Source organism: Oncorhynchus tshawytscha, unplaced genomic scaffold (genome assembly GCF_018296145.1).
Source record: "Oncorhynchus tshawytscha isolate Ot180627B unplaced genomic scaffold, Otsh_v2.0 Un_contig_8167_pilon_pilon, whole genome shotgun sequence".
Classification (NCBI taxonomy): Eukaryota; Metazoa; Chordata; class Actinopteri; order Salmoniformes; family Salmonidae; genus Oncorhynchus; species Oncorhynchus tshawytscha.
The window spans coordinates 1-22,448 of NW_024609354.1; the positions used below are offsets into that span (position 1 = coordinate 1).

The 22,448-nt window shown below is 48.4% G+C and overlaps 1 protein-coding gene across 3 annotated transcripts in view; it reads right to left on the reverse strand.

Annotated features, from left to right (window-relative positions):
- Window positions 1-752: 752 nt before the first annotated feature.
- ptpro (protein tyrosine phosphatase receptor type O) overlaps window positions 753-22,448 on the reverse strand; it is a 65,039-nt gene continuing 43,343 nt past the window's right edge. For 2 of the 3 annotated variants that reach the window (XM_042314977.1, XM_042314979.1), the window contains 6 exons: window positions 22,103-22,266; window positions 20,624-20,744; window positions 17,535-17,671; window positions 8,820-8,958; window positions 6,380-6,500; window positions 753-2,060 (listed from right to left, as the gene is read on the reverse strand). In XM_042314977.1, the coding sequence (XP_042170911.1) occupies window positions 1,988-2,060; window positions 6,380-6,500; window positions 8,820-8,958; window positions 17,535-17,671; window positions 20,624-20,744; window positions 22,103-22,266 (755 nt within the window). In that variant the 3' untranslated portion in view covers window positions 753-1,987. Of the gene's footprint in view, window positions 2,061-6,379; window positions 6,501-6,936; window positions 6,993-8,819; window positions 8,959-17,534; window positions 17,672-20,623; window positions 20,745-22,102; window positions 22,267-22,448 lie in introns of those variants that run through there. The other variant, XM_042314978.1, reaches the window with a different exon arrangement.

The following is a 22,448-nucleotide window of genomic DNA, read 5'->3' on the forward strand; positions in this document are numbered from 1 at the left end:
TGTTAAACAGAGTTGTAGCTCTCTCTCTCTCCCTGGTCTGATAGTTGGATTAGAGGTTATTCCTACTAACTCTAGCCAGTGTTAAACAGAGTTGTAGCCTCTCTCTCTCTCTCTCTCCCTGGTCTGATAGTTGGATTAGAGGCTATTCCTACTAACTCTAGCCAGTGTTAAACAGAGTTGTAGCCTCTCTCTCTCTCTCTCTCCCTGGTCTGATAGTTGGATTAGAGGTTATTCCTACTAACTCTAGCCAGTGTTAAACAGAGTTGTAGCCTCTCTCTCTCCCTGGTCTGATAGTTGGATTAGAGGTTATTCCGACTAACTCTAGCCAGTGTTAAACAGAGTTGTAGCCTCTCTCTCTCTCTCCCTGGTCTGATAGTTGGATTAGAGGTTATTCCTACTAACTCTAGCCAGTGTTAAACAGAGTTGTAGCCTCTCTCTCTCTCTGGTCTGATGGATTAGAGGTTATTCCGACTAACTCTAGCCAGTGTTAAACAGAGTTGTAGCCTCTCTCTCTCCCTGGTCTGATAGTTGGATTAGAGGTTATTCCTACTAACTCTAGCCAGTGTTAAACAGAGTTGTAGCCTCTCTCTCTCTCTCCCTGGTCTGATGGATTAGAGGTTATTCCTACTAACTCTAGCCAGTGTTAAACAGAGTTGTAGCCTCTCTCTCTCTCCCTGGTCTGATAGTTGGATTAGAGGTTATTCCTACTAACTCTAGCCAGTGGTAAACAGAGTTGTAGCCTCTCTCTCTCTCTCTCCCTGGTCTGATAGTTGGATTAGAGGTTATTCCTACTAACTCTAGCCAGTGTTAAACAGAGTTGTAGCCTCTCTCTCTCTGGTCTGATGGATTAGAGGTTATTCCTACTAACTCTAGCCAGTGTTAAACAGAGTTGTAGCCTCTCTCTCTCCCTGGTCTGATAGTTGGATTAGAGGTTATTCCTACTAACTCTAGCCAGTGTTAAACAGAGTTGTAGCCTCTCTCTCTCTCTCCCTGGTCTGATAGTTGGATTAGAGGTTATTCCTACTAACTCTAGCCAGTGTTAAACAGAGTTGTAGCCTCTCTCTCTCTCTCCCTGGTCTGATAGTTGGATTAGAGGTTATTCCTACTAACTCTAGCCAGTGTTAAACAGAGTTGTAGCCTCTCTCTCTCCCTGGTCTGATAGTTGGATTAGAGGTTATTCCGACTAACTCTAGCCAGTGTTAAACAGAGTTGTAGCCACTCTCTCTCTCCCTGGTCTGATAGTTGGATTAGAGGTTATTCCTACTAACTCTAGCCAGTGTTAAACAGAGTTGTAGCCTCTCTCTCTCTCTCCCTGGTCTGATAGTTGGATTAGAGGTTATTCCTACTAACTCTAGCCAGTGTTAAACAGAGTTGTAGCCTCTCTCTCTCTCTCCCTGGTCTGATAGTTGGATTAGAGGTTATTCCTACTAACTCTAGCCAGTGTTAAACAGAGTTGTAGCCTCTCTTTCTCTCCCTGGTCTGATAGTTGGATTAGAGGTTATTCCTACTAACTCTAGCCAGTGTTAAACAGAGTTGTAGCCTCTCTCTCTCTCTCCCTGGTCTGATAGTTGGATTAGAGGTTATTCCTACTAACTCTAGCCAGTGTTAAACAGAGTTGTAGCCTCTCTCTCTCCCTGGTCTGATAGTTGGATTAGAGGTTATTCCGACTAACTCTAGCCAGTGTTAAACAGAGTTGTAGCCTCTCTCTCTCTCTCCCTGGTCTGATAGTTGGATTAGAGGTTATTCCTACTAACTCTAGCCAGTGTTAAACAGAGTTGTAGCCTCTCTCTCTCTCCCTGGTCTGATAGTTGGATTAGAGGTTATTCCTACTAACTCTAGCCAGTGTTAAACAGAGTTGTAGCCTCTCTCTCTCTCCCTGGTCTGATGGATTAGAGGAATGGATTTGAACATTCAGATAGTCTGGTTGACTGAGGACAGCAGACTTGTTGTTTTGGGTTTCTGGTTCAGTGTAGAGATGTGGTAATTCCTACCAGTTGTAGGGCAGTTTGCTGTCTCTCTCAAACGAAGCAAAGTTGACGAATGTTTCTGCTCCGCACTCCCTGGAAGAAAGACAGCGTTTAGCTACAAACACAAACATAACTCACATTTACTGTATTACCCACATGATGACTAAAACAATAAAAAGAGGAAGTCAAATGTTTTGATGACTAAAACAATAAAGAGGAATTGAAAATGCTTTAACCAAAGATGCTAGTATTCTATCTATTAACAGGCTCTGTGGACAATGACCTGATCTACACTGGGCAGATCTAACCTGGGGCTCTGTGGGTGATGACCTGATCTACACTGGACAGATCTAACCTGGGGCTCTGTGGGTGATGACCTGATCTACACTGGACAGATCTAACCTGGGGATCTGTGGGTAATGACCTGATCTACCCTGGACAGATCTAACCTGGCGCTCTGTGGGTAATGACCTGATCTACACTGGACAGATCTAACCTGGGGCTCTGTGGGCAATGACCTGATCTACACTGGGCAGATCTAACCTGGGGCTCTGTGGGTGATGACCTGATCTACACTGGACAGATCTAACCTGGGGCTCTGTGGGTGATGACCTGATCTACACTGGACAGATCTAACCTGGGGATCTGTGGGTAATGACCTGATATACACTGGACAGATCTAACCTGTGGCTCTGTGGGTAATGACCTGATCTACCCTGGACAGATCTAACCTGGCGCTCTGTGGGTAATGACCTGATCTACACTGGACAGATCTAACCTGGGGCTCTGTGGGCAATGACCTGATCTACACTGGGCAGATCTAACCTGAGGCTCTGTGGGCAATGACCTGATCTACACTGGACAGATCTAACCTGGGGCTCTGTGGGTAATGACCTGATCTACACTGGACAGATCTAACCTGGGGCTCTGTGGGTAATGACCTGATCTACACTGGACATATCTAACCTGGGGCTCTGTGGGCAATGACCTGATCTACACTGGACAGATCTAACCTGGGGCTCTGTGGGTAATGACCTGATCTACACTGGACATATCTAACCTGGGGCTCTGTGGGTAATGACCTGATCTACACTGGACAGATCTAACCTGGGGCTCTGTGGGTAATGACCTGATCTACACTGGACAGATCTAACCTGGGGCTCTGTGGGTAATGATCTGATCTCCACTAGACATATCTAACCTGGGGCTCTGTGGGTAATGACCTGATCTACACTGGACAGATCTAACCTGGGGCTCTGTGGGTAATGACCTGATCTACACTGGACAGATCTAACCTGGGGCTCTGTGGGTAATGACCTGATCTACACTGGACAGATCTAACCTGGGGCTCTGTGGGTAATGATCTGATCTCCACTAGACATATCTAACCTGGGGCTCTGTGGATAATGACCTGATCTACACTGGACAGATCTAACCTGGGGCTCTGTGGGTAATGACCTGATCTACACTGGACATATCTAACCTGGGGCTCTGTGGGTAATGACCTGATCTACACTGGACAGATCTAACCTGGGGCTCTGTGGGTAATGACCTGATCTACACTGGACAGATCTAACCTGGGGCTCTGTGGGTAATGATCTGATCTCCACTAGACATATCTAACCTGGGGCTCTGTGGGTAATGACCTGATCTACACTGGACATATCTAACCTGGGGCTCTGTGGGTAATGACCTGATCTACACTGGACAGATCTAACCTGGGGCTCTGTGGGTAATGACCTGATCTACACTGGACAGATCTAACCTGGGGCTCTGTGGGTAATGATCTGATCTCCACTAGACATATCTAACCTGGGGCTCTGTGGGTAATGACCTGATCTACACTGGACAGATCTAACCTGGGGCTCTGTGGGTAATGACCTGATCTACACTGGACAGATCTAACCTGGGGCTCTGTGGGTAATGACCTGATCTACACTGGATCTAAGATCTAACCTGGGGCTCTGTGGGTAATGACCTGATCTACACTGGACAGATCTAACCTGGGGCTCTGTGGGTAATGACCTGATCTATCTAACTGGACAGATCTAACCTGGGGCTCTGTGGGTAATGACCTGATCTACACTGGACAGATCTAACCTGGGGCTCTGTGGGTAATGACCTGATCTACACTGATCTAACCACTGGACCTGATCTACACTGGACATCTAACCTGGGGCTCTGTGGGTAATGACCTGATCTACACTGGACAGATCTAACCTGGGGCTCTGTGGGTAATGACCTGATCTACACTGGACAGATCTAACCTGGGGCTCTGTGGGTAATGGTACACTGGACAGATCTAACCTGGGGCTCTGTGGGTAATGACCTGATCTACACTGGACAGATCTAACCTGGGGCTCTGTGGGTAATGACCTGATCTACACTGGACAGATCTAACCTGGGGCTCTGTGGGTAATGACCTGATCTACACTGGACAGATCTAACCTGGGGCTCTGTGGGTAATGACCTGATCTACACTGGACAGATCTAACCTGGGGCTCTGTGGGTAATGACCTGATCTACACTGGACAGATCTAACTGGACAGATCTAACCTGGGGCTCTGTGGGTAATGACCTGATCTACACTGGACAGATCTAACCTGGGGCTCTGTGGGTAATGACCTGATCTACACTGGACAGATCTAACCTGGGGCTCTGTGGGTAATGACCTGATCTACACTGGACAGATCTAACCTGGGGCTCTGTGGGTAATGACCTGATCTACACTGGGCAGATCTAACCTGGGGCTCTGTGGGTAATGACCTGATCTACACTGGACAGATCTAACCTGGGGCTCTGTGGGTAATGACCTGATCTACACTGAACACCAGTGGTCATGGTAGTCTGAGAGGAGCCAGTGGTCTTGGTAGTCAGGGGAGAGGAGCCAGTGGTCATGGTAGTCAGGGGGAGAGGAGCCAGTGGTCATGGTAGTGGGGAGGAGAGGAGCCAGTGGTCATGGTAGTCAGGGGCAGAGGAGCCAGTGGTCATGGTAGTCAGGAGGAGAGGGGCCAGTGGTCTTGGTAGTCAGGGGGAGAGGAGCCAGTGGTCATGGTAGTCAGGAGGAGAGGAGCCAGTGGTCATGGTAGTCAGGGGCAGAGGAGCCAGTGGTCATGGTAGTCAGGGGCAGAGGAGCCAGTGGTCATGGTAGTCAGGAGGAGAGGGGCCAGTGGTCTTGGTAGTCAGGGGAGAGGAGCCAGTGGTCATGGTAGTCAGGAGGAGAGGAGCCGGTGGTCATGGTAGTCAGGAGGAGAGGAGCCAGTGGTCATGGTAGTCGGGGGAGAGGAGCCAGTCGTGATGGTAATCAGGAGGAGAGGAGCCAGTGGTCTTGGTAGTCAGGGGGAGAGGAGCCAGTGGTCATGGTAGTCAGGAGGAGAGGAGCCAGTGGTCTTGGTAGTCAGGGGGAGAGGAGGAGCCAGTGGTCATGGTAGTCAGGGGAGGAGAGGAGCCAGTGGTCATGGTAGTCAGGAGGAGAGGAGCCAGTGGTCATGGTAGTCAGGTGGGAGAGGAGCCAGTGGTCATGGTAGTCAGGAGGAGAGGAGCCAGTGGTCTTGGTAGTCAGGGGGAGAGGAGCCAGTGGTCATGGTAGTCAGGGGGAGAGGAGCCAGTGTTCCTGGTAGTCAGGGGGAGAGGGGCCAGTCGTCTTGGTAGTCAGGGGGAGAGGAGCCAGTGGTCATGGTAGTCAGGGGGGAGAGGAGCCAGTGGTCTTGGTAGTCAGGGGAGAGGAGCCAGTGGTCTTGATAGTCAGCGGGAGAGGAGCCAGTGGTCTTGGTAGTCAGGGGGAGAGGGGCCAGTGGTCTTGGTAGTCAGGGGAGAGCAGCCAGTGGTCATGGTAGTCAGGGGAGAGGAGCCAGTGGTCTTGATAGTCAGCGGGAGAGGAGCCAGTGGTCTTGGTAGTCAGGGGAGAGGGGCCAGTGGTCTTGGTAGTCAGGGGGAGAGGAGCCAGTGGTCATGGTAGTCAGGGGGAGAGCAGCCAGTGGTCTTGGTAATCAGGGGGAGAGGAGCCAGTGGTCTTGGTAGTCACGGGGAGAGGAGCCAGTGGTCTTGGTAGTCAGGGGGAGAGGAGCCAGTGGTCTTGGTAGTCAGGGGGAGAGGAGCCAGTGGTCATGGTAGTCAGGGGAGAGGAGCCAGTGGTCTTGGTAGTCAGGGGAGAGGAGCCAGTGGTCTTGGTAGTCAGGGGGAGAGGAGCCAGTGGTCTTGGTAGTCAGGGGAGAGGAGCCAGTGGTCTTGGTAGTCAGGGGGAGAGGAGCCAGTTGTCTTGGTAGTCAGGGGGAGAGGTGGAGCCAGTGGCTGTACTTGTTCAGCTCTATTTTTCTTACTCTTCTGACAGAAATATATTAAAAGCCAGAACTGTGGAAAGGTTAGTGTCAGGCTTGTGTGTCCATTATGTGGACAGCTCCCCCATATCTCACCTGGCCATCTGCAGGTGTTTCCTACGCAGCATCAGTAGGAAGAGGACCAGCAGGCTGAGAAGGAGGACACTGAGGACTGCTAGAGCAGAGATGGCAGCTACGCTGGGGTTCATCTCTCTGGCTGGGAGGACAATAACATACAGTCATTATCACTGAGGACCTCTAGAGCAGAGATGGAGCTACGCTGGGGTTCATCTCTCTGGCTGGGAGGACAATAACATACAGTCATTATCACTGAGGACCTCTAGAGCAGAGATGGAGCTACGCTGGGGTTCATCTCTCTGGCTGGGAGGACAATAACATACAGTCATTATCACTGAGGACCTCTAGAGCAGAGATGGAGCTACGCTGGGGTTCATCTCTCTGGCTGGGAGGTCAATAACATACAGTCATTATCACTGAGGACCTCTAGAGCAGAGATGGAGCTACGCTGGGGTTCATCTCTCTGGCTGGGAGGACAATAACATACAGTCATTATCACTGAGGACCTCTAGAGCAGAGATGGAGCTACGCTGGGGTTCATCTCTCTGGCTGGGAGGTCAATAACATACAGTCATTATCACTGAGGACCTCTAGAGCAGAGATGGAGCTACGCTGGGGTTCATCTCTCTGGCTGGGAGGACAATAACATACAGTCATTATCACTGAGGACCTCTAGAGCAGAGATGGAGCTACGCTGGGGTTCATCTCTCTGGCACAGTACACAGTACAGATTCAGAATGATACGACAGGCATACACACAGCCTGCAGACACAGCAATGAGGATCTTAAACTCAGCATTTGAGTCAGAGTGGTTGGGTGTGGTCCACTACAGCCAGCTGACATTGGCCTTCTAGAAAACAGGAACCAGATTTGACCACAGGAGAGAGAGAGAGTGGCAGTTAACCTCTTAAAAACAGACTTGTTCTGTAGTGTAAAACTGTAGAACTGTAGAGGTTTAACATACCTCTATTAGAGTGGTGTATGAATGCTGACTGACTGTACCTGTAGTAGAGATGTGTATGAATGATGACTGTACCTGTAGTAGAGATGTGTATGAATGCTGACTGACTGTACCTGTAGTAGAGATGTGTATGAATGATGACTGTACCTGTAGTAGAGATGTGTATGAAGGCTGACTGACTGTACCTGTAGTAGAGATGTGTATGAATGATGACTGTACCTGTAGTAGAGATGTTTATGAAGGCTGACTCACTGTACCTGTAGTAGAGATGTTTATGAAGGCTGACTGACTGTACCTGTAGTAGAGATGTGTATGAAGGCTGACTGTACCTGTAGTAGAGATGTGTATGAATGCTGACTGACTGTACCTGTAGTAGAGATGTGTATGAATGCTGACTGACTGTACCTGTAGTAGAGATGTGTATGAAGGCTGACTGACTGTACCTGTAGTAGAGATGTGTATGAATGCTGACTGACTGTACCTGTAGTAGAGATGTGTATGAATGCTGACTGACTGTACCTGTAGTAGAGATGTGTATGAAGGCTGACTGACTGTACCTGTAGTAGAGATGTGTATGAATGCTGACTGACTGTACCTGTAGTAGAGATGTGTATGAATGCTGACTGACTGTACCTGTAGTAGAGATGTGTATGAAGACTAGCTGTACCTGTAGTAGAGATGTGTATGAATGCTGACTGACTGTACCTGTAGTAGAGATGTGTATGAATGCTGACTGACTGTACCTGTAGTAGAGATGTGTATGAAGGCTGACTAACTGTACCTGTAGTAGAGATGTGTATGAAGGCTGACTGACTGTACCTGTAGTAGAGTTGTGTATGAAGGCTGACTGACTGTACCTGTAGTAGAGTTGTGTATGAAGGCTGACTCACTGTACCTGTAGTAGAGCTGTTTATGAAGGCTGACTGACTGTACCTGTAGTAGAGATGTGTATGAATGCTGACTGTACCTGTAGTAGAGATGTGTATGAAGGCTGACTGACTGTACCTGTAGTAGAGATGTGTATGAAGGCTGACTGACTGTACCTGTAGTAGAGATGTGTATGAAGGATGACTGTACCTGTAGTAGAGATGTGTATGAAGGCTGACTGTACCTGTAGTAGAGATGTGTATGAAGGCTGACTGTACCTGTAGTAGAGTTGTGTATGAATGCTGACTGACTGTACCTGTAGTAGAGATGTGTATGAAGGCTGACTGTACCTGTAGTAGAGATGTGTATGAAGGCTGACTGTACCTGTAGTAGAGATGTGTATGAATGCTGACTGACTGTACCTGTAGTAGAGATGTGTATGAAGACTAGCTGTACCTGTAGTAGAGATGTGTATGAAGGATGACTGTACCTGTAGTAGAGATGTGTATGAATGCTGACTGACTGTACCTGTAGTAGAGATGTGTATGAAGGATGACTGTACCTGTAGTAGAGATGTGTATGAAGGCTGACTGTACCTATAGTAGAGATGTGTATGAAGGCTGACTGTACCTGTAGTAGAGATGTGTATGAAGGCTGGCTCGCTGGGAGTACTGTAGCTATAACTGATCACACTGCAGTTATAGGAGGAGGAGGGTAGCAGGCTGGACACTGTCACCATATGGGACTGGGCTGTTAGAGGCTCCCGAGCCTGCAGAGAGAACAGAGAACATACTGGAAGGACAGAACACCGTACTGTAGGACAGAGAGAACAGAGAACATACTGCAAGGACAGAACACTACTATCTACTGTCTGATTCAGGCCTGTCTGAGTGCACTAATCCATTGTAGAGGCCTGTCTGAGTGGACTAATCCATTGTAGAGGCCTGTCTGAGTGGACTAATCCATTGTAGAGGCCTGTCTGGGTGGACTAATCCATTGTAGAGGCCTGTCTGAGTGGACTAATCCATTGTAGAGGCCTGTCTGATTGGACTAATCCATTTTAGAGGCCTGTCTGAGTGGACTAATCCATTGTAGAGGCCTGTCTCCGTGGACTAATCCATTGTAGAGGCCTGTCTGAGTGGACTAATCCATTATAGAGGCCTGTCTGAGTGGACTAATCCATTGTAGAGGTCTGTCTGAGTGGACTAATCCATTATAGAGGCCTGTCTGAGTGGGCTAATCCATTGTGGAGGCCTGTCTGAGTGGAATAATCCATTGTAGAGGCTTGTCTGAGTGGGCTAATCCATTATAGAGGCCTGTCTGAGTGGACTAATCCATTGTAGAGGTCTGTCTGAGTGGACTAATCCATTGTAGAGGTCTGTCTGAGTGGACTAATCCATTATAGAGGCCTGTCTGAGTGGACTAATCCATTGTGGAGGCCTGTCTGAGTGGACTAATCCATTGTCGAGGCTTGTCTGAGTGGGCTAATCCATTATAGAGGCCTGTCTGAGTGGACTAATCCATTGTAGAGGCCTGTCTGAGTGGACTAATCCATTGTAGAGGTCTGTCTCAGTGGACTAATCCATTGTAGAGGTCTGTCTCAGTGGACTAATCCATTGTGTAGGTCTGTCTGAGTGGACTAATCAATTGTGGAGGCCTGTCTGAGTGGACTAATTCATTATAGAGGCCTGTCTGAGTGGACTAATCCATTGTAGATGCCCGTCTGAGTGGACTAATCCATTGTGGAGGCCTGTCTGAGTGGACTAATCCATTGTGGAGGCCTGTCTGAGTGGACTAATTCATTATAGAGGCCTGTCTGAGTGGGCTAATCCATTATAGAGGCCTGTCTGAGTGGACTAATCCATTGTGGAGGCCTGTCTGAGTGGACTAATCCATTAGGGAGGTCTGTCTGAGTGGACTAACCCATTATAGAGGCCTGTCTGAGTGGACTAATCCATTGTGGAGGCCTGTCTGAGTGGACTAATCCATTAGGGAGGTCTGTCTGAGTGGACTAACCCATTATAGAGGCCTGAATGTTTGTTACTATGGTTACAGTCATGTCTGTTAATGCATTCAATATAGTCTTATTACAGTCTTCCGTTGTCATTGTGGTAGTGGACATGTTGTTTACAGTGTAACCTAGGCTACACTGGTGAGAAACAAGTTTTGGTTTATTTCATTTACGAGTTTTGTCAATTTATTCGTTGTCTTTTGTTTGGAGCGCTCCAGTCACTGTTGAGTACGGACAGGAACTGATTACCTGTAGAAGTAGTCCTAGTCTACCTGTTGAGTACGGACAGGAACTGATTACCTGTAGAAGTAGTCCTAGTCTACCTGTTGAGTAAGGACAGGAACTGATTACCTGTAGAAGTAGTCCTAGTCTACCTGTTGAGTAAGGACAGGAACTGATTACCTGTAGAAGTAGTCCTAGTCTACCTGTTGAGTACGGACAGGAACTGATTACCTGTAGAAGTAGTCCTAGTCTACCTGTTGAGTGAGGACAGGAACTGATTACCTGTAGAAGTAGTCCTAGTCTACCTGGCCTGTGGACAAATGTAGGCCTGTAAATGTGTCCATTTGGGGATCCGATACGGTTTCTGATTGTCTTAACTCACCATCACCGTGGAGTTTCTCAAAGTTATGTTTTATTCGCCAACAGCAACAAGTAAACAAAGTCTGTTTTTACATCCGTTGAGAATGTCAATAGTTCCTCAACGTAGACTATTAGAAACATCTATCCAGCTCTCGCCCTTTTGATAACCACTCAGCATGACAGGGGAGAAAATGTAATGCTCTGACCCGGTGGAAACATAAACAACCTGATTACCGCTTATCCCTGCACACGTAGCTAACAGCATGTCTGTCCGGAGCTCACTGGGCCTCTACGGGCCCTGAATACTTGATACAATGTTTCAGTTCACTAGCACCAGCTTCAGACTGACCCAATTAATAGTTGAGACAATGTTTCAGTTCACTAGTACCAGCTTCAGACTGACCCAGTTAATAGTTGATACAATGTTTCAGTTCACTAGTACCAGCTTCAGACTGACCCAGTTAATAGTTGATACAATGTTTCAGTTCACTAGCACCAGCTTCAGACTGACCCAGTTAATAGTTGATACAATGTTTCAGTTCACTAGCACCAGCTTCAGACTGACCCAGTTAATAGTTGATACAATGTTTCAGTTCACTAGCACCAGCTTCAGACTGACCCAGTTAATAGTTGATACAATGTTTCAGTTCACTAGCACCAGCTTCAGACTGACCCAGTTAATAGTTGATACAATGTTTCAGTTCACTAGTACCAGCTTCAGACTGACCCAGTTAATAGTTGATACAATGTTTCAGTTCACTAGCACCAGCTTCAGACTGACCCAATTAATAGTTGATACAATGTTTCAGTTCACTAGTACCAGCTTCAGACTGACCCAGTTAATAGTTGAGACAATGTTTCAGTTCACTAGCACCAGCTTCAGAGTGACCCAGTTAATAGTTGATACAATGTTTCAGTTCACTAGTACCAGCTTCAGAACAGGGTACCATTACAGATGACAGCAGTGTACTATAGGACATAGGGAACAGGATACCATTACAGTCTGGCAGTGTACTACAGGACATAGGGAACAGGGTATCATTACAGATGACAGCAGTGTACTACAGGACATAGGGAACAGGGTATCATTACAGTCTGGCAGTGTACTACAGGACATAGGGAACAGGGTACCATTACAGTCTGGCAGTGTACTACAGGACATAGGGAACAGGGTATCATTACAGTCTGGCAGTGTACTACAGGACATAGGGAACAGGGTATCATTACAGTCTGGCAGTGTACTACAGGACATAGGGAACAGGATACCATTACAGATGACAGCAGTGTACTACAGGACATAGGGAACAGGATACCATTACAGACGACAGCAGTGTACTACAGGACATAGGGAACAGGGTACCATTACAGTCTGGCAGTGTACTACAGGACATAGGGAACAGGGTACCATTACAGATGACAGCAGTGTACTACAGGACATAGGGAACAGGATACCATTACAGTCTGGCAGTGTACTACAGGACATAGGGAACAGGGTACCATTACAGATGACAGCAGTGTACTACAGGACATAGGGAACAGGGTACCATTACAGTCTGGCAGTGTACTACAGGACATAGGGGACAGGGTACCATTACAGTCTGGCAGTGTACTACAGGACATAGGGAACAGGGTACCATTACAGTCTGGCAGTGTACTACAGGACATAGGGAACAGGGTACCATTACAGACGACAGCAGTGTACTACAGGACATAGGGAACAGAATACCATTACAGATGACAGCAGTGTACTACAGGACATAGGGAACAGGATACCATTACAGTCTGGCAGTGTACTACAGGACATAGGGAACAGGGTACCATTACAGATGACAGCAGTGTACTACAGGACATAGGGAACAGGATACCATTACAGTCTGGCAGTGTACTACAGGACATAGGGAACAGGGTACCATTACAGTCTGGCAGTGTACTACAGGACATAGGGAACAGGATACCATTACAGTCTGGCAGTGTACTACAGGACATAGGGAACAGGGTACCATTACAGATGACAGCAGTGTACTACAGGACATAGGGAACAGGATACCATTACAGTCTGGCAGTGTACTACAGGACATAGGGAACAGGATACCATTACAGTCTGGCAGTGTACTACAGGACATAGGGAACAGGGTACCATTACAGTCTGGCAGTGTACTACAGGACATAGGGAACAGGGTACCATTACAGTCTGGCAGTGTACTACAGGACATAGGGAACAGGGTACCATTACAGATGACAGCAGTGTACTATAGGACATAGGGAACAGGATACCATTACAGTCTGGCAGTGTACTACAGGACATAGGGAACAGGGTACCATTACAGTCTGGCAGTGTACTACAGGACATAGGGAACAGGGTACCATTACAGATGACAGCAGTGTACTACAGGACATAGGGAACAGGGTATCATTACAGTCTGGCAGTGTACTACAGGACATAGGGAACAGGGTACCATTACAGTCTGGCAGTGTACTACAGGACATAGGGAACAGGGTATCATTACAGTCTGGCAGTGTACTACAGGACATAGGGAACAGGATACCATTACAGTCTGGCAGTGTACTACAGGACATAGGGAACAGGGTACCATTACAGTCTGGCAGTGTACTACAGGACATAGGGAACAGGGTACCATTACAGTCTGGCAGTGTACTACAGGACATAGGGAACAGGGTACCATTACAGATGACAGCAGTGTACTACAGGACATAGGGAACAGGGTACCATTACAGTCTGGCAGTGTACTACAGGACATAGGGAACAGGGTACCATTACAGATGACAGCAGTGTACTACAGGACATAGGGAACAGGGTACCATTACAGTCTGGCAGTGTACTGCAGGACATAGGGAACAGGGTACCATTACAGATGACAGCAGTGTACTACAGGACATAGGGAACAGGGTACCATTACAGATGACAGCAGTGTACTACAGGACATAGGGAACAGGGTACCATTACAGATGACAGCAGTGTACTGCAGGACATAGGGAACAGGGTACCATTACAGATGACAGCAGTGTACTACAGGACATAGGGAACAGGATACCATTACAGTCTGGCAGTGTACTACAGGACATAGGGAACAGGGTACCATTACAGTCTGGCAGTGTACTACAGGACATAGGGAACAGGACACCATTACAGATGACAGCAGTGTACTACAGGACATAGGGAACAGGGTACCATTACAGTCTGGCAGTGTACTACAGGACATAGGGAACAGGGTACCATTACAGATGACAGCAGTGTACTACAGGACATAGGGAACAGGGTACCATTACAGTCTGGCAGTGTACTACAGGACATAGGGAACAGGGTACCATTACAGTCTGGCAGTGTACTACAGGACATAGGGAACAGGGTATCATTACAGTCTGGCAGTGTACTACAGGACATAGGGAACAGGGTATCATTACAGTCTGGCAGTGTACTACAGGACATAGGGAACAGGATACCATTACAGATGACAGCAGTGTACTACAGGACATAGGGAACAGGATACCATTACAGACGACAGCAGTGTACTACAGGACATAGGGAACAGGGTACCATTACAGTCTGGCAGTGTACTACAGGACATAGGGAACAGGGTACCATTACAGATGACAGCAGTGTACTACAGGACATAGGGAACAGGATACCATTACAGTCTGGCAGTGTACTACAGGACATAGGGAACAGGGTACCATTACAGATGACAGCAGTGTACTACAGGACATAGGGAACAGGGTACCATTACAGTCTGGCAGTGTACTACAGGACATAGGGACAGGGTACCATTACAGTCTGGCAGTGTACTACAGGACATAGGGAACAGGGTACCATTACAGTCTGGCAGTGTACTACAGGACATAGGGAACAGGGTACCATTACAGACGACAGCAGTGTACTACAGGACATAGGGAACAGGATACCATTACAGATGACAGCAGTGTACTACAGGACATAGGGAACAGGATACCATTACAGTCTGGCAGTGTACTACAGGACATAGGGAACAGGGTACCATTACAGATGACAGCAGTGTACTACAGGACATAGGGAACAGGATACCATTACAGTCTGGCAGTGTACTACAGGACATAGGGAACAGGGTACCATTACAGTCTGGCAGTGTACTACAGGACATAGGGAACAGGATACCATTACAGTCTGGCAGTGTACTACAGGACATAGGGAACAGGGTACCATTACAGATGACAGCAGTGTACTACAGGACATAGGGAACAGGATACCATTACAGTCTGGCAGTGTACTACAGGACATAGGGAACAGGGTACCATTACAGTCTGGCAGTGTACTACAGGACATAGGGAACAGGGTACCATTACAGTCTGGCAGTGTACTACAGGACATAGGGAACAGGTACCATTACAGTCTGGCAGTGTACTACAGGACATAGGGAACAGGGTACCATTACAGTCTGGCAGTGTACTACAGGACATAGGGAACAGGATACCATTACAGTCTGGCAGTGTACTACAGGACATAGGAACAGGGTACCATTACAGTCTGGCAGTGTACTACAGGACATAGGGAACAGGGTACCATTACAGATGGCAGTGTACTACAGGACATAGGGAACAGGACATACAGTCTGGGAGGACATAGGGTACCATTACAGTCTGGCAGTGTACTACAGGACATAGGGAACAGGTACCATTACAGTCTGGCAGGTACTACAGGACAGGGAACAGGATACCATTACAGTCTGGCAGTGTACTACAGGACATAGGGAACAGGGTACCATTACAGTCTGGCAGTGTACTACAGGACATAGGGAACAGGGTACCATTACAGTCTGGCAGTGTACTACAGGACATAGGGAACAGGGTACCATTACAGATGACAGCAGTGTACTACAGGACATAGGGAACAGGGTACCATTACAGTCTGGCAGTGTACTACAGGACATAGGGAACAGGGTACCATTACAGATGACAGCAGTGTACTACAGGACATAGGGAACAGGGTACCATTACAGTCTGGCAGTGTACTACAGGACATAGGGAACAGGGTACCATTACAGATGACTGGCAGTGTACTACAGGACATAGGGAACAGGGTACCATTACAGATGACAGCAGTGTACTACAGGACATAGGGAACAGGGTACCATTACAGATGACAGCAGTGTACTACAGGACATAGGGAACAGGGTACCATTACAGATGACAGCAGTGTACAGGGTACCATTACAGTCTGACATAGGGGAACAGGATACCATTACAGTCTGGCAGTGTACTACAGGACATAGGGAACAGGGTACCATTACAGTCTGGCAGTGTACTACAGGACATAGGGAACAGGACACCATTACAGATGACAGCAGTGTACTACAGGACATAGGGAACACCATTACAGTCTGGCAGTGTACTACAGGACATAGGGAACAGGGTACCATTACAGATGACAGCAGTGTACTACAGGACATAGGGAACAGGGTACCATTACAGTCTGGCAGTGTACTACAGGACATAGGGAACAGGGTACCATTACAGTCTGGCAGTGTACTACAGGACATAGGGAACAGGGTACCATTACAGTCTGGCAGTGTACTACAGGACATAGGGAACAGGGTACCATTACAGTCTGGCAGTGTACTGCAGGACATAGGGAACAGGGTACCATTACAGATGACAGCAGTGTACTGCAGGACATAGGGAACAGGATACCATTACAGTCTGGCAGTGTACTACAGGACATAGGGAACAGGGTACCATTACAGTCTGGCAGTGTACTACAGGACATAGGGAACAGGGTACCATTACAGTCTGGCAGTGTACTACAGGACATAGGGAACAGGGTACCATTACAGTCTGGCAGTGTACTACAGGACATAGGGAACAGGGTACCATTACAGTCTGGCAGTGTACTACAGGACATAGGGAACAGGGTACCATTACAGTCTGGCAGTGTACTACAGGACATAGGGAACAGGGTACCATTACAGTCTGGCAGTGTACTACAGGACATAGGGAACAGGGTACCATTACAGTCTGGCAGTGTACTACAGGACATAGGGAACAGGGTACCATTACAGTCTGGCAGTGTACTACAGGACATAGGGAACAGGGTATCATTACAGATGACAGCAGTGTACTACAGGACATAGGGAACAGGGTACCATTACAGTCTGGCAGTGTACTACAGGACATAGGGAACAGGGTACCATTACAGTCTGGCAGTGTACTACAGGACATAGGGAACAGGGTATCATTACAGATGACAGCAGTGTACTACAGGACATAGGGAACAGGATACCATTACAGTCTGGCAGTGTACTGCAGGACATAGGGAACAGGGTATCATTACAGATGACAGCAGTGTACTACAGGACATAGGGAACAGGATACCATTACAGTCTGGCAGTGTACTACAGGACATAGGGAACAGGGTATCATTACAGTCTGGCAGTGTACTACAGGACATAGGGAACAGGGTACCATTACAGTCTGGCAGTGTACTACAGGACATAGGGAACAGGGTACCATTACAGTCTGGCAGTGTACTACAGGACATAGGGAACAGTATACCATTACAGTCTGGCAGTGTACTACAGGACATAGGGAACAGGATACCATTACAGTCTGGCAGTGTACTACAGGACATAGGGAACAGGGTACCATTACAGATGACAGCAGTGTACTACAGGACATAGGGAACAGGGTACCATTACAGTCTGGCAGTGTACTACAGGACATAGGGAACAGGATACCATTACAGATGACAGAGCATCTCTTACCTTGAGGTCCTTGTTGATGGTGTTGGTGGGTTTACAGAGCACCTGGTAGAAGTCAACCACTCCCTCCCCGCTCCAGAGCAGGGTCACTGAGGAGTGGGTGGCGTTCACCGCGTACAGGGACCGCGGAGGGGCTGGCTCTGTCACAAACACAACAGGAGAAACGCCTGGGTCAACCTCCACAGACACAGGTAGGACTGACTTGTCTACTGTTATCCTCTAATCCACAGACACAGGTAGGACTGTCTTGTCTACTGTTAACCTCTAATCCACAGACACAGGTAGGACTGTCTTGTCTACTGTTAACCTCTAGTCCACAGACACAGGTAGACTGTAGCTCTGCAGTCGTTCCAGACTGTCTTGTCTACTGTTATCCTCTAGTCCACAGACACAGGTAGACTGTAGCTCTGCAGTCGTCCCAGACTGTCTTGTCTACTGTTATCCTCTAATCCACAGACACAGGTAGGACTGTCTTGTCTACTGTTAACCTCTAGTCCACAGACACAGGTAGACTGTAGCTCTGCAGTCGTTCCAGACTGTCTTGTCTACTGTTATCCTCTAGTCCACAGACACAGGTAGACTGTAGCTCTGCAGTCGTCCCAGACTGTCTTGTCTACTGTTATCCTCTAGTCCACAGACACAGGTAGACTGTAGCTCTGTGGTCGTCCCAGACTGTCTTGTCTACTGTTATCCTCTAGTCCACAGACACAGGTAGACTGTAGCTCTGTGGTCGTCCCAGACTGTCTTGTCTACTGTTATCCTCTAGTCCACAGACACAGGTAGACTGTAGCTCTGTGGTCGTCCCAGACTGTATTGTCTACTGTTATCCTCTAGTCCACAGACACAGGTAGACTGTAGCTCTGTGGTCGTCCCAGACTGTCTTGTCTACTGTTATCCTCTAGTCCACAGACACAGGTAGGACTGTCTTGTCTACTGTTAACCTCTAGTCCACAGACACAGGTAGGACTGTCTTGTCTACTGTTATCCTCTAGTCCACAGACACAGGTAGACTGTAGCTCTGTGGTCGTCCCAGACTGTCTTGTTTACTAGTTAGACCGAACTACTGAGGGATGTGGAAAAGAAGGCAGGCTGTGTCACAACCCCAGGTTCACTTCCTCAATCAGCGCTGTTATAAGCTGCTATTGTGACATCAAACATCCAGTATACAGTCGTGCCAAACATTTTGAGAATGACACAAATATTAATTTTCATGAAGTTTGCTGCCTCAGTGTCTTTAGATATTTTTGTCAGATGTTACTATGGAATACTGAAGTATAATTACAAGCATTTCATAAGTGTCAAAGGCTTTTATTGACAATTACATGAAGTTGATGCAAAGAGTCAATATTTGCAGTGTTGACCCTTCTTTTTCAAGACCTCTGCAATCTGCCCTGGCATGCTGTCAATTAACTTCTGGGCCACATCCTGACTGATGGCAGCCCATTCTTGCATAATCAATGCTTGGAGTTTGTCAGAATTTGTGGGTTTTTGTTTGTCCACCCGCCTCTTGGGGATTGACCACAAGTTCTCAATGGGATTAAGGTCTGGGGAGTTTCCTGGCCATGGACCCAAAATATTGATGTTTTGTTCCCAGAGCCACTTAGTTATCACTTTTGCCTTATGGCAAGGTGCTCCATCATGCTGGAAAAGGCATTGTTCGTCACCAAACTGTTCCTGGATGGTTGGGAGAAGTTGCTCTCGGGGGATGTGTTGGTACCATACTTTATTCATGGCTGTGTTCTTAGGCAACATTGTGAGTGAGCCCACTCCCTTGGCTGAGAAGCAACCCCACACATGAATGGTCTCAGGATGCTTTACTGTTGGCATGACACAGGACTGATGGTAGCGCTCACCTTGTCTTCTCCAGACAAGCTTTATTTCCGGATGCCCCAAACAATCGGAAAGGGGATTCATCAGAGAAAATGACTTTACCCCAGTCCTCAGCGGTCCAATCCCTGTACCTTTTGCAGAATATCAGTCTGTCCCTGATGTTTTTCCTGGAGAGAAGTGCCTTCTTTGCTGCCCTTCTTGACACCAGGCCCTCCTCCGAAAGTCTTCACCTCGCTGTGCGTGCAGATGCACTCACACCTGCCTGCTGCCATTCCTGAGCAAGCTCTGTATTGGTGGTGCCCCGATCCCGCAGCTGAATCAACTTTAGGAGACGGTCCTGGAGCTTGCTGGACTTTCTTGGGCGCCCTGAAGCCTTCTTCACAACAACTGAACCGCTCTCCTTGAAGTTCTTGATGATCCGATAAATGGTTGATTTAGGTGTAATCTTACTGGCAGCAATATCCTTGCCTGTGAAGCCCGTTTTGTGCAAAGCAATGATGACGGCACGTGTTTCCTTGCAGGTAACCATGGTTGATAGAGGAAGAATAATGATTCCAAGCACCGCCCTCCTTTTGAAGCATCCAGTCTGTTATTCGAACTCAATCAGCATGACAGAGTGATCTACAGCCTTGTCCTCGTTAACACTCACACCTGTGATAATGAGAGAATCACTGACATGATGTCAGCTGGTCCTTTTGTGGCAAGGCTGAAATGCAGTGGAAATGTTTTTTTGGGGGGGGGATTCAGTTAATTTGCATGGCAAAGAGGGACTTTGCAGTTAATTGCAATTCCTCTGATCACTCTTCATGACATTCTGGAGTATATGCAAATTGCCATCATACAAACTGAGGCAGCAGACTTTGTGAAAATTAATATTTGTGTCATTCTCAAAACTTTTGGCCACGACTGTAGTGGCTTCTCAGAGGAGCTGATAGTTTGTCCGTTTGGCTCCATTTGGTCATTGAACACCGATGTCAAAGTGAGAAGTGAGGACATGTTGGAAGCTGGATTGGGTTAACCAGGCTCCTTCTCCAATCCTCTTCTCTGGCTACTCTCTTTAATGTCATTCTCCCTCTGTTTCTCTACAACCTTTTGTTGCTGCATTGAGACAAGATGTCCCAGAGACCCCCTGGTGTGTGTGTGTGTGTGTGTGTGCGTGTGTGTGTGTGTGTGTGTGTGTGTGTGTGTGTGTGTGTGTGTGTGTGTGTGTGTGTGTGTGTGTGTGTGTGTGTGTGTGTGTGTGTGTGTGTGTATGTGCGTACCCAGTTTAATGATGTTGGGGACAGAGGAGTTGCGTTTGCCTTCGGTACAGGCTGATACAGTCAGGTTATAAATGTCTCCTGGAGGCAGGGCCAGACTGGCACCCATCACATTACGGATGACCTGCAGGGGAACAGGGATAACACACTGTCAGGGCCAGACTGGCACCCATCACATTACGGTGACCTGCAGGGAGGACAGGGATAACACACTGTCAGGAAAACACTACACACACTGATATGACAAGATCACACCCTCAGGAGGCTGAAAAGGTTTGGCATTAGTTCTCAGATCCTCAAAAGGTTCTACAGCTGCACCATTGAGAGCATTTTGACTGGCTGCCTCACCGCCTGGTATCGCTCGACATCCGACCGCAAGGTGATACAGAGAGTATTGTGTACAGCCCAACACATTACCGGGGCCGAGCTCCCTGCCTTCCAGGAACTCTATACCAGGTGGTGTCAGAGGAAGGCCCTAGAAATTGTCAAAGACTCCAGCCACCCAAGTCATAGACTGTTCTCTCTGCTACCACACGGCAAGCGGTACCGATGCATCAAGTCTGGAACCAACAGGACACTGAACAGCTTCTACTCCCCAAGCTATAAGAGGGATAAATAGTGTGGAGGTCTGGAGGTGTGGAGGTCTGGAGGTGTGGTGTGGAGGTCTGGAGATCTGGAGGTGTGGTGTGGAGGTCTGGAGGTGGGGAGGTATGGAGGTCTTGGGGTGTGGAGGTCTGGAGATCTGGAGGTCTGGAGGTGTGGTGTGGAGGTCTGGAGGTGTGGTGTGGAGGTGGGGATGTATGGAGGTCTGGAGGTGTGGAGGTCTGGAGGTGTGGTGTGGAGGTCTGGAGGTGTGGAGGTCTGGAGGTGTGATGTGGTGTGGAGGTCTGGAGGTCTGGAGGTATGGAGGTCTGGAGGTGTGGTGTGGAGGTGGGGAGGTATGGAGGTCTGGAGGTATGGAGGTCTGGAGGTGTGGTGTGGAGGTCTGGAGGTGGGGAGGTATGGAGGTCTGGGGGTGTGGAGGTCTGGAGGTGTGGAGGTCTGGAGGTGTGGTGTGGAGGTGTGGAGGTCTGGAGGTGTGGAGGTCTGGAGGTGTGGTGTGGAGGTATGGAGGTGTGGAGGTCTGGGGGTCTGGATGTATGGAGGTGTGGAGGTCTGGAGGTGTGAAGGTGTGGAGGTGTGGAGGTCTGGAGGTGTGGAGGTCTGGAGGTGTGGTGTGGAGGTCTGGAGGTCTGGAGGTGTGGTGTGGAGGTCTGGAGGTGTGAAGGTGTGGAGGTCTGGAGGTGTGAAGGTGTGGAGGTCTGGAGGTATGAAGGTCTGGAGGTGTGGAGGTGTGGAGGTCTGGAGGTGTGGAGGTCTGGAGGTGTGGAGGTCTGGAGGTGTGGAGGTGTGGAGGTCTGGAGGTCTGGAGGTCTGGAGGTCTGGAGGTGTGGAGGTCTGGAGGTATGGAGGTATGGAGGTCTGGAGGTGTCAGTGACTCACATCAGTGGAGTAAGTCCTCTTGGATCCCTTCTTGCCGTGAGCTGTGACCTGCCAGTGTAGCATCCTGCTGTGGGACATGTCTATGAAGAGCTCCCCGTAGGTCCAGCGGACGTACAGAGTCCCATGGTTGTAGTCTACTGACGAGATGTGGGGGGCCTCAGGAGCTGGGGCAGAGCAGGAGGACATGAGGATGTGTGTGGTGCCATGGTGTGTGTGGTGCTATGGGGTGTGTGGTGCCATGGTGTGTGTAGTGCTATGGGGTGTGTGGTGCTATGGGGTGTGTGGTGCTATAGTGTGTGTGGTGCTATAGTGTGTGTGGTGCCATGGTGTGGGTTTGTGTGTGGTG